At 35.4% G+C, this 15778-nt stretch overlaps 4 protein-coding genes across 6 annotated transcripts in view; 2 read left to right on the top strand and 2 right to left on the bottom strand.

Annotated features, from left to right (window-relative positions):
- LOC100240956 (sterol 3-beta-glucosyltransferase UGT80A2) overlaps window positions 1–2909 on the top strand; it is a 57069-nt gene extending 54160 nt beyond the window's left edge. For 2 of the 3 annotated variants that reach the window (XM_010654166.3, XM_019221120.2), the window contains one exon: window positions 2466–2909. In XM_010654166.3, coding sequence (XP_010652468.1) covers window positions 2466–2633 — 168 coding nt within the window. In that variant the 3' untranslated portion in view covers window positions 2634–2909. Of the gene's footprint in view, window positions 1–1446; window positions 2114–2465 lie in introns of those variants that run through there. The other variant, XM_010654170.3, reaches the window with a different exon arrangement.
- A 107-nt stretch (window positions 2910–3016) lies between these two features.
- Window positions 3017–5948, top strand: LOC100246047 (uncharacterized). Its single transcript, XM_059738000.1, has 4 exons — window positions 3017–3263; window positions 3333–3526; window positions 3650–4035; window positions 5181–5948. The coding sequence occupies exons 3-4, from the start codon at window positions 4014–4016 to the stop codon at window positions 5732–5734; spliced, it is 576 nt and encodes a 191-aa protein (XP_059593983.1). The 5' UTR covers window positions 3017–3263; window positions 3333–3526; window positions 3650–4013; the 3' UTR covers window positions 5735–5948.
- A 2818-nt stretch (window positions 5949–8766) lies between these two features.
- On the bottom strand, window positions 8767–10117 carry LOC104879828 (uncharacterized protein At2g29880-like). The gene is made up of 2 exons (XM_010654165.3): window positions 9732–10117; window positions 8767–9600 (listed from the first exon to the last, which is right to left on the bottom strand). The coding sequence occupies exons 1-2, from the start codon at window positions 10080–10082 to the stop codon at window positions 9019–9021; spliced, it is 933 nt and encodes a 310-aa protein (XP_010652467.2). The 5' UTR covers window positions 10083–10117; the 3' UTR covers window positions 8767–9018.
- A 781-nt stretch (window positions 10118–10898) lies between these two features.
- LOC104879861 (uncharacterized) lies at window positions 10899–14887 on the bottom strand. The gene is made up of 4 exons (XM_059737695.1): window positions 14644–14887; window positions 11975–12034; window positions 11131–11637; window positions 10899–11051 (listed from the first exon to the last, which is right to left on the bottom strand). The coding sequence occupies exons 1-4, from the start codon at window positions 14833–14835 to the stop codon at window positions 10899–10901; spliced, it is 912 nt and encodes a 303-aa protein (XP_059593678.1). The 5' UTR covers window positions 14836–14887.
- Between the last annotated feature and the right edge of the window lie 891 nt (window positions 14888–15778).

Raw genomic sequence — 15778 nt, 5'->3', positions numbered from 1 at the left:
TCATTGCCCTTATCTTCAACCTTTTGCTGCAGTTTTTGATTGGTTACAACAGCTGCAGTTTCTATAGTCGTGGTGTTCAACGCAGAGTTCTGCTGCAGTTTTGATTGGTTACAGCAGCTGCAGTTTCTAGAGTCGTGGTGTTCAATGTAGAGTTCTCAGTTGAGACACCAATTGGATTCTTTCCCATCATCACTATATTCTCACTCTTGTCTCTTCTAACATCCAAAAATACTTCTCTAGTAGAAGGTAATGGTTCCTTGCCTAAAATATGGCTTTGTACCTCATCCAAACCTGCATTGAGTCTTGCTTGAAATTCAAACACTCAACTCTTTTTCTAACATCTTGAATAAGGTGCTATCCGTGGCATATGCCCTCTCAAACTCATAAAAGAGATTTAAGTTCTTGCCATAACCCTTTGAGAGTGTTATAATACGTTGTAACACTTTCATCACCTTGCTTAGTGTTTTGACTTCATAGATCTGTGTTGAATTTCCTAAATTGGAATATATCTCACCTATTGCCTCCCATATATCTTCTGCAGTAGTGAGAAACATGTATGTTTGACCAATTTCTGGTTCCATAGAGTTCACAAGTTAGGACATGATCATTGAGTTCACAAGCTAGGACATGATCATTGAGTTCTATACATCCCAGATACAATAGGCTAGATCATCTCTTCTTGGAGCCTTTGTTGCACCAATCAGATAGTCAATCTTTCCCTTTCCTCTAATGAACAACTTCATAGACTAAGACCATCTTGAGTAGTTTTGTCCGTTCAATCCATGAGTGGTAATTTGCAGAGTCGGATTGTCTCTTGTACCTGAAAATATAATCTGTGAATTCTGGGTAAAAGTTTTCTTCAACGAGTCTTCATAGAACTCATAAAAATATTAGACATGATGATTACACACCTAATTTGCCAAAAAAAATTGAAGAACAATAGAAGGATAGTCTTCTACAGATTTGGCAAGCAACCAGTATAAACAGATATTGCTTATTTAAAGAACCATCGAACAAAAGAAAAAAAAAGGGTCCCAGGAAGGGACGTCTGATACCATGTTGAAGAGCTAAAGAGAAAAATGTTATCTCCAAATTTTCTATCCATGATGCTTTCAGCGTTTACAATCCTATTATTTACAACACTTACTATAGAGGAGTTCTATCTACATGCCTAACTTTGTTTAAGGATTAGCCTTGCTATATTTAAAAAATTATAGGAGATGATTTAAAAAATTTCGCCTATTTCCTAATCTGATGCAATCTCTCCTAATCTATTGTAACAATCACGTAATTTACTGCACTAATTCTGGCAACACAAAGTATACATGCAAAATTTTTAGGGTATACCTGGATCCATAATGTTTTGCTTAATTCTGCTGCTTCCACTCTATTTGGTTTTATGATCCAAAAAAAATTCTGGACTCTGATTTCTCAATTTTGTCTCAGGTTGTATAGTATGCTTTAGGAGAAGCATGTCAACTGTGCAAAACCAGCTACTCAACATTAGACTCTGTCGAACTGCTAGCACACAAACAAATAAGAGTATCTCCATTTTCTTGTGTAGAAGATTGGCAAGAGGGAACCAGTAAAACATATAAATCCAAATATGAATTTCCCATATATTTTGTGGTTTGGGAACTCCGAACTCTAAGCCTTAGCCTGCGTAGACCCCCAACCTTCCCTTAAGCTTCTAATGGATCTTGAAAACTCGAAGCAGGCACTTCTTGAAGGAAGAGACATAGATTCCACCATGTACGAGAGTGCTTCTGATTACCATCCTCTAGGTTTCATTAAGTCAATGGGTTTCAGAACTGTAACAAGAGGTTGAACTTTGATTGTAAAACTATGATTTGAAGTTGGATAAGGTAAAACAAAAACACTGAGCATAAAAGTGAAATCAATTATTGTAATTTTACAAGACAAAACAAAAACCAAATTGTTACACAAAGCATGGAACTCAAGTACAGGATATACTCCTGGTCATGATCAGAGTGAAACTTAATTTGTGGAACTGCACTTGTAATCATCAAATCATATAGAGAATATTTTTGTATTTTTTCTGCTTTGTATCTCAGATAGTATTTTATAGCCAATGAGAAAATTGTATGAAATATGTTTCACATCTTCAGAAATAGATTGAAAAAGGTATGCATATGTAAAATACACACTGTAAAAATAATGGGCAATTTCATGACTGATGCTAAGGTCTGGCCTAAAATGGCAAAGACAGTTTATCTTTATTATAATCGATTATCGTCTTTGATCCACTGGATAAACTTTCCATGGATCATGGTGCTTGACCATTATACCAAAAAGAAACATTTTGACTTGTATAAAAATTTGTCTACTTATAGATTGTTCTATATCTTGTAAGTTTTTGACTACTTGGCTGATGGAATTTGCAAGGAAGTTTAGATTAATTGATTTCAGGACAAAGAAAATTACCCATGTAAGAGTTGGTGCAGGTGAAGGAGCTAGCGGTTGAGCTTGCAAAAGCTATGGAGAATGAGGATGGGGTCACAGGAGCAGTGAAAGCCTTTTTTAAGCATCTTCCCCAAAGAAAGCTTGAGCCTGAACTGACTCCCATGCCATCAAGTCTCTGGTCTATAAGTAGATGTTTTGGCTGTTCATGAATCTCAAGCAGATATTACCCATTTCTTTCATGTATACTAGTTCAGTTGCCAACTCCTGACAGTGTAAATTGATGATATGGTTCTCAAATGTTTTTCCTCTACTGATCCAAGTTAGCTGATGTCCTATTCTATAAATCATTTTCCTGGATTTTAGGGTTGGATTGATCTTTATTCTTACAGCACAAGATACTGAAATATTATTTTTTTCCATCCTCGAAATAAATGTACATGTATGAGACTATTATTGCTTTGGAATTTTACATCTGTTATCTATGAGATTGATGTTCTTGAATGAATCCATGAAAAATTCCTGGCTTTTAAATTTGGGAGTTCATAGGTCTGGCAATCCATTTTAGTTCCCCGTCTGATGATTGGTGAGGCAAGCGTTATATAGCCTGTTCCATTTTCTCCTTTTTTTCCCCTTTGGTCGTTAACTTGATTCAATCATGGCCCATCTGATTGTTTTGAATTTCTTGTACAGGAACCCTTATAGAGCTGATCCTCTTTCTGCTAAGAAGGTGATGTCAGAGAAGTTTGGTGCATTCCCAGTGGTAGTGTCTTTGCCTTATTTACACGTGGATTACTAACCATTTATAGGCTGAAGCATTTTAACATCGGAATTATCACAAGGTATGGCCTTCCTCATCACTTGAGATACCACCAACTCAAATTTTAAGATGCCTTGTGTGGTCCTCACAGCTTGCAGCTTACAGCTTTCATAGCGAGTGTAGCAACACTTGCATATCTACCCTACATCTACAGAATATGCTGGACGGCTGGTTCCTTTGCATAGTGGTGTGTATTCTGCCGAGAAAGGAAGTACCCTTTACAAGCTGAGAAGTGAAAGACATCAACTTTAACCATGCCCTTTATAAAAGAGGCTAAAAGAATGGGTCAGCAGTTGTCCTACAACTCAATGTTCCCAATATATGAATTCAGTTATTTCAAAACATAAAATGATTTTTTTCATTCATAGTATGAATCTAATGCAATAGCCATCCTTTTAAACTTTGCAGGAAGGAACAAGATCTACCAGTGTTTCTGAGTTCCAGAGGGCTAGTTAAAGATTTTTACAGAAGGAACAGGGATGAGAAAAGGTTAAGACAAAAGGGCTTCCCTTGAAAACCCCTTTTTGAAATTTGAATCCAGCAGTTGCAGAGGTTGCCATAACTTGAACCAGTTCTGAAGCAGAGGACAATTATGAGAGCCCCATTTTTTTTTTTTTTTTTAAAAATGTATTTCTTGGAACATTCACATTTCATTGTTCCCCACTAGTTCGGGTAAATCCTAATCCTGTGATTCCTACCATCAGATAAAAAGAACAGCAAATAGACATTGGAGACCTGACGCATACCTCTTGAGGGGGCGACAAGTGTACGGATGAACATGGGAGTAAAAGCAGGTATAGGGTTCTGTCGTTGGAGGGCATGAGGGTGAGGCTTCAGTGCATGCAAGGAATGGATGTAAAGTGACAAATTGCATGGGATTGGCGGTGGAGAGGTCAGACCAAAAATGCAGAGAGGGACTAGTTGCTGTATGCTCCATGACCATTTATTTAAAAGAAAAAAAAAGGGGAAGGCAGAGGAATTCAGAAGCAGAAGAGCCCCATTTGTATGCAGACTGAGAGAGAGAAAGAGAGAGAGAGAGAGAGAGAGAGAGAGAGAGAAGAGGAGGGGTGCGCGAGAGCTGAACATTAAGGCAACCACCAGTGAGGTCAGAGGCCCAAGTGGGGACTCTGTCTTTAGCTTTTAAGTCACCCAATCCTCCCACATTGGCCACTGGACATCACAAAACCTGATCATCTATGCCTAGCTCCTCTGACACTCTTCTCTTCTCTCCCCTCTCCCCTATTTATTACCCATCTCATTAATGGGTTGAGGTGTCCTTAATTTGAATCATTAATGGGGTAACTCCTTCATCGATTGCTATGTTAAGTCAGAATTGCCCCCTTTTGTTGGCTTAACTACACTGATTTAGTAAGGGCAATATTGCCTTTACTTTAGTGGGAACCCCATTTCCACCTAGAAATTGAAGGGTCACCCAAGATTTCAGCCAAATAAAGGAGAAACTAAGGGAAACCCAAGTGCCCATGAAACCGATAAACTGTCAGAGAGAGAGAGAGAGAGAGAGAGATTCCATTTCCCAATCACACACTATTCACCTTATAGCATGCAGAAACGTATTGGTGGATACTTGCCCAACTATCTCTCTCTTATCTCTTCTGTTCCCAAGCCCATACGTCCCCTTGTGCCCAAGCACTCTTTTCAATAATTACTCTCTCAGTGCCTCTTCACATTTTCCAACTCTTCAAAACTTAAGCTTCTGAACTCTCTTTCAGATCAAACGCCAAAGCTCCTAAGTCTGGAACATTTGCTTCATATTCTCTTTCCTCTCTGCCATCATCCACTGCTCAACTCCCTCATCTTTTCTTTACTTTCCTTCGCCCTCCTTCAAGGTTCTCTCACATGGGTTCACTTTCTACTTGTCAACCAATTCTCAATTGGCTTCTCATTTCTGAATTCTAACCTCCATTTTCTCTGTTGACAGCCATGGAAAATGAAGACAAAACCATAGAAGATTCAGCGACAAGGGTGTTTCCTTGCTTATTCTGCTCAAGAAAGTTTCACAGCTCGCAAGCACTAGGAGGTCACCAGAATGCCCACAAGAAGGAGAGGACAGCCGCAAGAAAGGCCAAGAGAGCTTCCGAATACACTCTAAACAGCTTCTCAGCCACCCCACCACCACCACTCGTGTTTGCTCCAAGCCACCACTTGGGCATCTTCAATCCTTCAATGTACATAACCGCCCATGCAGCGACCTTTGCTAACCATTTCCCCACCCCCCAATTCTCAGAAAGGTTCGGAGCCAGTGGTGCACCAAGGCTGGAGAATGTAGTATTTTACGGGGGAGGGAGTTGTTCGGGTAATGTGTATCAGCATCAGTTGGGAGATGATGAACAAAGCTTGGTGAATTGGCAGAGGAGTGCTCTGAGAAACAATGCCATGAATGGAGGATCATCACAGCATATTAAGAACCAAAAGCTTGGAGGTGATATTGAGAGGGATAAAGATAAAAAACTGGACTTGTCTCTCCATTTATGAATGGGGTCATACTGAAGCTGTGATTCTGTGAAGGATTTGGCTTGATGATGGGAGTAGGAAAATGTGCCTTTGCCTTTTTTAATTTGTTTGTTTGTTCTAATTTGTCTTTATAATAAAGCATATCATGCAAAATGGCTTCAATTCCTTGTAAGCAATGCTTTTATTTCACAAGTACTAACATTTTAATGTTGTAAAATATGTGGGGTTTTTTTTTTTTTAATTACTGATTGAATCTGAAAAAAATGCTCTCAAAGAAATCCAGCCTCTTCCAAGTTCTCTACTAGGGCTATGGTTGATTTTGGGAAGGTACAACTCAAAGAAAAAAAAATGTTGAGAATCTTATATTTGATTTTAATTTTAAAAATATGAACGAAAATATAATTAAATTAGTTGGAAACTTATTTATTTTTAAATTATTTAATTGTTATATATAAGAAATGAGTTCGTAGTTTATAAAAATAATTTACTAATTTTAAATATATTTTTATTTTTTTCACTTTTTCTTCCTTTTTTTATTTTACTCAAAATAGGCCAAATTCGAGCTGTCCTTGTTATTCAGCTCATTTGGCCCATTTAGGATCGTTTTTAGGTGGCAAATGTCCACGTTAAAATTTTAATGGTGTTTACCAAATACTTTTGAAGTACGGCCCCAAATGAACCCATATGTCCTTGTATTGGCATTTCCAACAGAAAACCAAAACACAATCCAAAATTGAATTTTATTGCCACCCCAAATATTAAATAATCGAGATGATATTTTGATGTAAATTCATTCATATAATTTTAAAATCATAAACAGGAAATTTATATTTTATTTTTACTAGACAAAGAATGAAAATGGTATGGAACAAAACTCCCAAACATGATTTGGTATTTTACTAACTTAAATTAAGTTCTTAAATGATGTTAATAGCATAAAATTTTTAGGGTTAAAGTGATAGTCTAAAGTAACCATTTTTTTTTTAATCTTAAGCCTGAATAAGCTATTTTTTTTATAAAAAAAAATTAAAATAAAGTGTCATGTCTTCAAGTTTTAGATAAAAAATAATTTTTTTACATTTTATATTTAGATAAAGCATTTAAAAAAATACCATTTCAATTTTAAAAAAAAATGCTAATAGTAATATAGTCTTAAAGAACACAAATGTTTTATCAATATGTCTTTAAGATTCTGAACAAAAATTTTACATATTAATATTTCACTAATATCTAAAATTTCATAAATGTTTTTAAAGCCTTACTGACACGAATGTTTTGACATATTTTCAAATGTCAATATTATCATTGGAGGTAACGGGATAGGAAGTAAGTGATATAAGATGACCTTCACCCAAGGTAAAAATGAATGCCTTCATCATAATAGCCTAAACCAACCCACTTGATCACAAAACTTGAGCTCTAAGAAAGGGAAAAGATAGGATAGCATTGGACTTGTTTGGGGAACAGGAAGGGAGCAAAAACCCTACAAAGGAGAGGGGAAAAAAATGACTATAAAAGAAGAAAAGCACTCCTGAGATTAGCAAGGAGAAAATACTTTGTAGTATCTCCAGTAGCATTGTTTGTGGGAAATGCTTTGTTTTGAAAGCTTAAGCCTTAGCTTAAGAATGATCAAAGCTATGAAAATCGACGAGGAATATCCGGGCGAGACGGAAGGAGCAAATAATTTGTACCATCTCCATTGGCATTGTCTATGGGAAACGCTTCATTCCCAAAGCTTAAGGCTCTATTTGATTCCCGGAAAATGCAAGAGAAAGAAAATTGGGAGGAAAAATGGAAGGAAAGAAAAAGGTAAGGAAATGAATATAATTTTTTTCACTTGTTTGGTTATCCATGGAAAATTTAAGGGAAAAAAAAAAGAATTCATTTTCTTTTGTTTGGTTAACCACAAAAAAAAAAAAATGTAAGGAAAAATGGAAGGAAAAAAGAATTCATTTCATCATTTTTTTAGCTAGGTCTTATTTATTTTTATTTTTATTTTTATTCAATATTATGAAATAATGATCGATATAGTTTCGAATTATGTTTATGAATTATTTTTTAAAACAGTTTCCTGTTTTCTAAAATAAAAGATCAAAAAAATAAGTTTAATAATTAGAAAATAGAAAATAATTTTATATTTTTAAAAACATAAAATGATTTTCTTAAAATCACAAAATATGATATTTTTAAATAATATATTTGAATTACTTTCACTTATTTTTAAAAAAATTACCTTAAAAATAATGATAAATAATAGAAAAAGGTAAAATGTTACATATAAAAATTATATTTAAAGTATAGTAAAAAAGATTTTAAAAAAATTGGTTAAGAATAATTCAAATTTCAAAAATTGTTTTCAAAAATAATTTCCAAAAATTGCCTTGGTTTTTTCTTTAAAATAATAATAATAAAAAATTGCTGGATTGTATAAAATTCTTTCTGGCCTTTAACAGTAGCAAGGTGCTTTGAAGTCCTAAAGGAGAGGAGGCTGAGCAGAATTGATAAAAATAATGGGCACAATAGATCCAGATACAATAATGATGATTAAACATTGCTATATGAAACTGGGTTAGCAGCACCCATAGGACTCTAGAGAAACAATGTTGAAATGGAGAACAGGCCACCCTAATCATCTAGTGAGGAAAGTAACCAGCGCGAGGACCACAATGGCCCCATGCATGTCCTTTTAGTCCTGATTTGTCAAGCCTGTAGGAGTAAATTGCATTACTTCTTAAATGAACGTTCAAACATCAAAATTAGTTTGATGGATTCTGAATGACATGATCCAGTTAAAATCCTTAAGAATGCATTTTGCAATACATCTTGCAAATCTGATTCATTCCAATAACATAGAAGCAAGAAATAGAACTTAATTGTGCATGAAGAATCTGAAGAAGAATGAACCCAATGCAATATAAGCACAGAGAAATATGAAATTCCAGAAAGAAAATTTATGCAGCAGCCGGTGATTGTCCTTTGTAGGAATAAAAGCTGTCTTCAAGTGTATTGGTTAGTTCAAAAAGCCGAGGGGACCTGCAGAGAGGACAACACAAGCAAATAAAAAAGGGAGATTCATTAGTATTTTTCACTTATAAAATTTGAAGCATCAAGGAAAAATCTGCTTACTAAGATATAGATGGCAGTTGTGAGCATGAAGTTGAGCAGCGAATAATCTGGAATAAGAGAAAGAAGCCACTTAGGCTGTCCATTAGGCTTGTTTGATCTGCACACCCATTGATACTTGTGGAACAAGTGGAATAAAATCATGTTCTACTTTCAAGCCTTTTTAAGTAGATTATCTCAAATTAGGCATCAAAAAAAGTAGGTCCAAATTTAACTGACAACCAAAGCTTACGCCTATCAATTGGACAAGCAAGGAAGGCTCGGGCTGCACTCACATCACCGATAAGAGCTTGATATGCTTTCATATGAGATACATCACTCATGCCTCCAATCTTAGCAATCTCTTCAAACAATTGCTCTTCTGTATAATTTTGAAGGTTGCTTCTATCAAGAGCCGCAACAACTGCATCCATTCCAACTCTAATTGACCTTAATTCTTCACTTACAATGTCAGCATATTTTGCTTTTCGCTTTTTTGTTTCTTTGTTTGACTTTGGTGCAGAAACAGATGCATCTGCAGATGAGAAAGATGTCTCAGTTGTTGCTTCATTTTCAACATAAGGAAATGTTTCATCTCTAATCCCATGTTGTGATGATCCTAATGGAATTGTGTCATCCAAATTTTGTTCCTGGGCCCAACGAAGTTGTCTTTCTTTTGCACCTGTAGCAAGACTTCCTGTTGCTCGATCTTTTCCAAGAAGAATGGACAACTTATCATAATTTCTAATAGGTTTGTGTCTGAGCTGAGATGCTCCTGGGTGTGCCTTTTAACATAAAAAAAAACAAATATTAACAAAACTCGAGTTCAATTGTGATAATGTCTATTAGAAATTTATAACTCTACATTACATGCAAAATTTTTATTCTAATAACTCAAAAATAATAATTAACTCACCTTAGTGTAAGTAGTCCATACTTCCGTGGTAGCTTCGATCATTTCAGTTGATTCATTGAAACCAAATCCACTACCATTTTGTAAAACTTCTTGAGCAGCATAAAAGTTTTTTTTTAAAGTTTTCATTCTATTTTTTATGTGCTCAAAGTTACAACTCAATTCAAAATTTTCCCCAATTTCTCGCGCAACCATTGCATAAGCTGTCTTGGTGAAGACTCCTCCTATCTTTTGCCCTTTATGCATTTGCTCCATTAATCGATCAACTAAAAAGTTGTCCATTTCATCAATCCAAGTCAAGTTTCTTTTTTCACTTACACTTTTGTGTACTTCAAAGCCTTCACTATGTTCCATCTGAAATAATAATACATATATATATATATATATATATATGTTTAAAATGAAAAGTCAAGAGAAGGAGATATAATAATAACTTCATTGTAACTCATTCAAAGTGTGATTTTAACTAGAGGAGTTATAGTTCTAAATACAATCATCGTACTTAATATGAAACACAAAAAACTATACAAGAAAAGAACCATAAAATAAAAGGACTCATCAACGGTTTCTATTGTAATCTTTCCACATATCCATGGCTATTTTCTCCCTTAAGATTTCTCCTTCCTTGCATTTTTCAGCTAAACTCAAGACCATTGATTCAAACTCCGCTTCTTCGCTAAAAAGCTCTCTATCGACATCTGCTATTAATCTTTCATTTGGATCAACACCCATGAGATAGTTATGGAGGATACAACATGCTAGTATAATATCAGATGGTGTGTCAACAGGGTAATGTGGCTCCATCCCACTAGCTATTATTGGAAACCTTTTCTTCAAAACACCAAATGCCCTTTCAATTGCATTTCTCAAGGACGAGTGTCGAAGGTTGAAAACCTCTCTAGCATTTTCTGGTTGATGAACACTATACTCTTTTAATGGTAACGAGTGCTTCTATATGGGGTAAGAAATCCAGTTTTTAGCTGAAAACCCGCATCAGCCAAATAATATTTACCTAAGAAGCATAGACAAAGGATATTTATTATTAGTAATAGTCACTTGAGCTAATAAATTATTATCTAATCACCAATAATCACCTTGTGGAACAATCAATTTATCAAAATCTCTCATTAATGCATTATCTAGGATTCTCGAGGCTGACGCAGATCCTTCCTAACCAGGTAAAACATATGTGAACTTCAAGTCAAAGGAACATGCTGCTAAAACATTTTGTGTTGGATAGTACTTTCGCCCTCGATACCTTTGTACAACATCATTTGACACTTTTACACGAAAATGTGACCCATCAATCGCCCCTATGCAATCCTATAAAGAAACAAAATTATTAGTTTATTTTAAAATATAAATAATATTCTAATGATGTTTATTAGATAAGTAAGTTTACCTTAAAGTAGGGCCAAAATTTGGTATTTTCCTTGATTTCTTGAGGGCACTTTAATCCATCAGGCTGCTTTAAGAAGACATCATCTAAAGATATTATAGCTCTCAGAACTTGATGAAAGTGACGACTAACAGTTTCACTAGAACGCTTGAAATAAAATTTCATAGTTCTATTCCTTAAATTATGACCAACAATGTGAAGGAATTTGGCAACTTGTTCTTCTACATTACTATGTGCACTATTTCTAAGACGACCTGTTCCTCGAAGAATGTTTACTAGTCTTGCGAATGCATCCTTTCCCATACGTAGTTGATTATAACAATCTTCATTATCCATTAGTGTAAGTCTTTCCATCAAAGCATGCCGTTCATAATCTCCTTCATTAGAGATTGATCTCTCCAAATAGTTTGAGCGATGATAAACCGAAACAAGAATTGCCGCATATGCAGCATACATAGCTACACAAGTTGCAGCCCATCTTCTAAGTCTTTGCCACTCTTCATTATAAGTCTACATGATAGCAAAGTAAGAGGAATGATTTAGTAAAGTCATTATTCAGTCTTGAAATGTGATAGTTAAATTAACTTAATCTAAGATTGATTATGACTATTTATGATAGTTAAATTAATGACAAGTTACCACTTATGGTAAAACATACCTTACTAGAGTTGAAATGTCTAGTTTAAAGCATGATAACAAAATGAAACTCTTTCTAAGTTCATTATTCAGTCTGAAATTTGCATGATTACTTAAGAATACTTGGTCCTCCACTTGGTTTTGGGATGAATAAAGGAGAGTAGAGTATTAAGAAGAAGATGATGAATGAATGACAAAGAAGTGAACTTACCTGAGATCGTTCAGTTGCCAAAGGGCCACTCGGATTTTTATCAGGATGAACTTGCTTTGCCTTCACAAATAATTGGAAAAAGTAAATTAGGTAAAAAGAAATGGAAAACCCATACACTATTTTAGTTCAAATGAATCTCTATTTTAGTTCAAATGCAACAAAAAAAACTATGTTAGGAAGCAATCCCAAACATGGCCTTGATGTGTTCAAATGAATCTGGGGCTCTAGTTTTCTATAGAAACTGCTACAAACCAGTTGGAGATGTCTCAAGTTTTTGAATGCTGTTATAGCTTAGTTAGAGATGTGTTCAATTATTTAAGGCTGGTATGCTTAAGGTTTATCATTAATCCCTGTGGCAAAAATATACCAAGGGCTTATAAGCTCATCAGGTTTGGGTTATAATTAATTAGCTTCGACACTAGTATCATGTTCTGGCTTTGCCCTCAATTTGCTGTGTGAGTACTCAATGGGTTTTGGGCCTTGCTGCTAACAATTTAATGATTGATGCTAATGTCCACAACCATTGTAAATGTACATAAAATTTTGGGCATGAATGCGTCAATTAATAACAGAATCTAATAGGATGGTAAAAAAAATCTGAAAGTTTATCCTATAAAAATAATATATCCCTCTGTACCCTTTGGACTTTGGAGCAAAGTAGGAGTATCTAACAAGGCTTCAACCAATACACTCTGTCATGCTTATGCATTAACCCAAAAAAAAAAAAAAAAATAGGAAAGAAAAAAAAATCCTCAGAAAAATAGGAAGTCAACTGCTAGAATTTCCTTTTCCTATTTATGCTTATCTTCACTCTGTATTTCTTCCTTCATCATGAAGTTACTTACTAGTTGTCCTTGTAATTGTCGGTGCTAAATTCTTAACTGTTTGTTAAATTCTGTAGATTTCCCATCCTATTTTTCATTGAGATTGATAAACATCTAACAGATGAATCACATAAATTTTCTTTCCAATTCTAGAAAAATCCCATGTTTGTATTTGAATCTTTTCAGTTAAAATTCAGATTTAATTCCTTCGAGCATGCCTAATGCCTAATGCCTAATGCTGAGTGTATGACCAGGTAAGAGAGCCCTTTTACATATAAGAATTCATACTAAACCAATCCTTTGAGGATATGGAATAATAAAATAAAATTCCAATCTCATTGCCTAATAGGGCCAATACTAACATGGTTCTATCAATAAGAATCTTTACATGGGAAAATATGCATATTCAAAATTACCATGAGATATATTCAAATATGAATCTAAAGTACCTATTGAAATTGGAGCTGCAGTTTCAATAATAGCTATCTAAAAAGTTACTATCATGATGTTAGCTATCTACAATATTTATGGACATAAAGCATCAAATGGGTTTGGGGATGCTGAAAAATATATATGCACACACAGGAGTTCTTTATTTCAACACTAAAGAATTGATAGACTAAAAACCTGTGACATAGCAAAAATTCCTTATACCAAATCTCATTTTACTTGTACTTGTATCTCATTTCTCTTCTTATTCAACTATTCAAAAAATTTTCATACACATTAATGGCCTAGGATTGACAGCTTGGCAAATACCCATTTGGAATTTTAGGATTTTCCCTTAATAATATGACTTGATTTTACTAAAAAAAAACTTTAATTTCACTAATAAATCACATTCAAAGAATCCTTAAAAATAGAGTAACATGGTGTCTCATCCACCCCACCACAAATTAGGGGTGCCACATGGGGTTAGGGTTCCTCCACCAGTCCACCTCATTCCCTGCTGGCAAACACTCCACTTTTTCTTTCCTCTCCTGGTTTATTTTTAATCTGTTTGCATGTTCCTCATCCCTCACACCCCCAAACCAAACAAAATATGAATACATATGGAGCCAAGAAAATACAAAATTTGACACCCCCACTTTGCCATCTACCTAAGAAAAAAAAACAGAGAATCAACATGTCCCCATTGCCCTATTCTCAGCCCCTTTTTTACTAGTCCAAATGGTTTGCTTTTGAATTGCATTAATACCCAACTTTTGACTTGAATCCAAAGACAGAGAGGTAGATATGGGGAGTAGCCTCCTGCATCCTGCCTCCATGGTTGGTAAGAACTCACTATATAAGATCTGGGTTCAGTGATTTACAACCTAAAAAGCAGTTGAGCCTTCAAACTCATGAAAAGAACCCATGATGAAAAGGGGTTGATGCTGTGATTTACTTGTGAGAATGGGCATTGTTGGTGGGTTCATTATTATATGGACATAGAGTTGAATCCAAGAAACAAACAACTAGCTAAAATACCCATTACATAACTTATTTTCTGAAAAATAAGTTACAAAGTATTCATGTACCAGAGAATTCGTGGATTTAATGAACTTACTAGAAAGTTACCCATGCGGAAAATCAAAACCTATGATTCTCACAACAGAAAACATGGTAAATAAATGAATCCACAACAGCATGAATACACAAAAATCAAACAAAGGATCACCTATGAGTGTGTAACTGTCATAAAGGATAAAATTAACAATCCGGTTCACGAAAAAGAGGGGAAAATTGAGGGATAACGGGAAAGGCGAAAGCAACCTAGAAACCCAAACAGAGAACCCAAGAGAGAACGATTACCTTGGGTTCCAGGTTTTCACAAGATGAGGTGGATTGGAGTTCAATTCATACCTGATCTGAAGATATGGATCCGAATACATTCACTGGATTTGAAGAATCCATTTCATCAATGAGAACTTGATTTGAAGAGCGCACTTCATCCATGGGAACTCGGGTGCCTGAAGAGGGTAGGTTTTCGGCCCTGGAAGGTGGTCGGAGTGATTGTGGTGGCCGTTGAAAGGGTCGACGACGGTGAGAAGCCATAGCCACCGATGAAGAGGAAGTGAAAGGTGAAGCGGTGAACAGGGCCCTCGATAAAATTCACCCCCCCCCCCCCCCCCCTCCCCCCCCCTTCTTTTTTGCCCTTATTTTCCTCATTATTTTTTAAGGAAAATAATAGGGAAAATATTACAATATTTTCTTTCATACTTTCCTTTATATTTTTTTTCCATCTTATTTTCCATGTCATCCAAACTAAAGAAAACTATTTTCCTCTACATTTTTTTTCCTTTCCTTAGCATTTTCCTGGAACCAAACAGAGCCTAAGACTTAGCTTAAGAATGATCAAAGCCATGAGATCTGGTGAGGAACATCCGAGCAAGATGCAAATAAAAAGCGTAGAAAAAATAGCCATTGAAAACTAGTTGTCCCAACTATGACATCAAATAGAGCAGCAACAACAAGAAAATCAGTGGTAGATGGAGCTCCTCAAAAGGTTGTTGTACAAAACCTCACATGACTTTCTTTAGGGCACGCCCAATCCCTACGAGGGGTTCTTAGAAAATAACATGACTAAACACGAGCAAAACCTTACCTAGTTTAGGGGAGTCAGGTCGATTGTGGGACTGATTGAGAGCCAAACCAAACTAGAGTGCAAGTATGAAGAACTAATAGTGGAAGTTCAATAGTTCAGACTTCAAGCAGAGCCAACCCCAAAGTGGTTATGAGATTAGGGTGGGATCCACACCTCTCTAATTAAACCTAAGCTCCACTAAGAGAAATCACCCCCTACTACATGACTCAATGTTGAATCTATAAGATGAAATCGAGGACCCAATAGAACATCTGTATTATTATTGACAACAAGCAAGCTACTCTAAGGACCATCATGAACACCAGGATGACAAAAGAAACTCCCATTAGAGATCATATGATTCATATGATTACACTGTTTAAGGAGATATAGATCATTGGAGTTGAAATTGAT

The sequence above is a fragment of the Vitis vinifera genome, chromosome 7 (genome assembly GCF_030704535.1).
Source record: "Vitis vinifera cultivar Pinot Noir 40024 chromosome 7, ASM3070453v1".
NCBI classification, from domain to species: Eukaryota; Viridiplantae; Streptophyta; class Magnoliopsida; order Vitales; family Vitaceae; genus Vitis; species Vitis vinifera.
The sequence above is the reverse complement of the archived record's forward strand: the minus strand, read 5'-3'. Positions and strand labels throughout refer to the sequence as shown.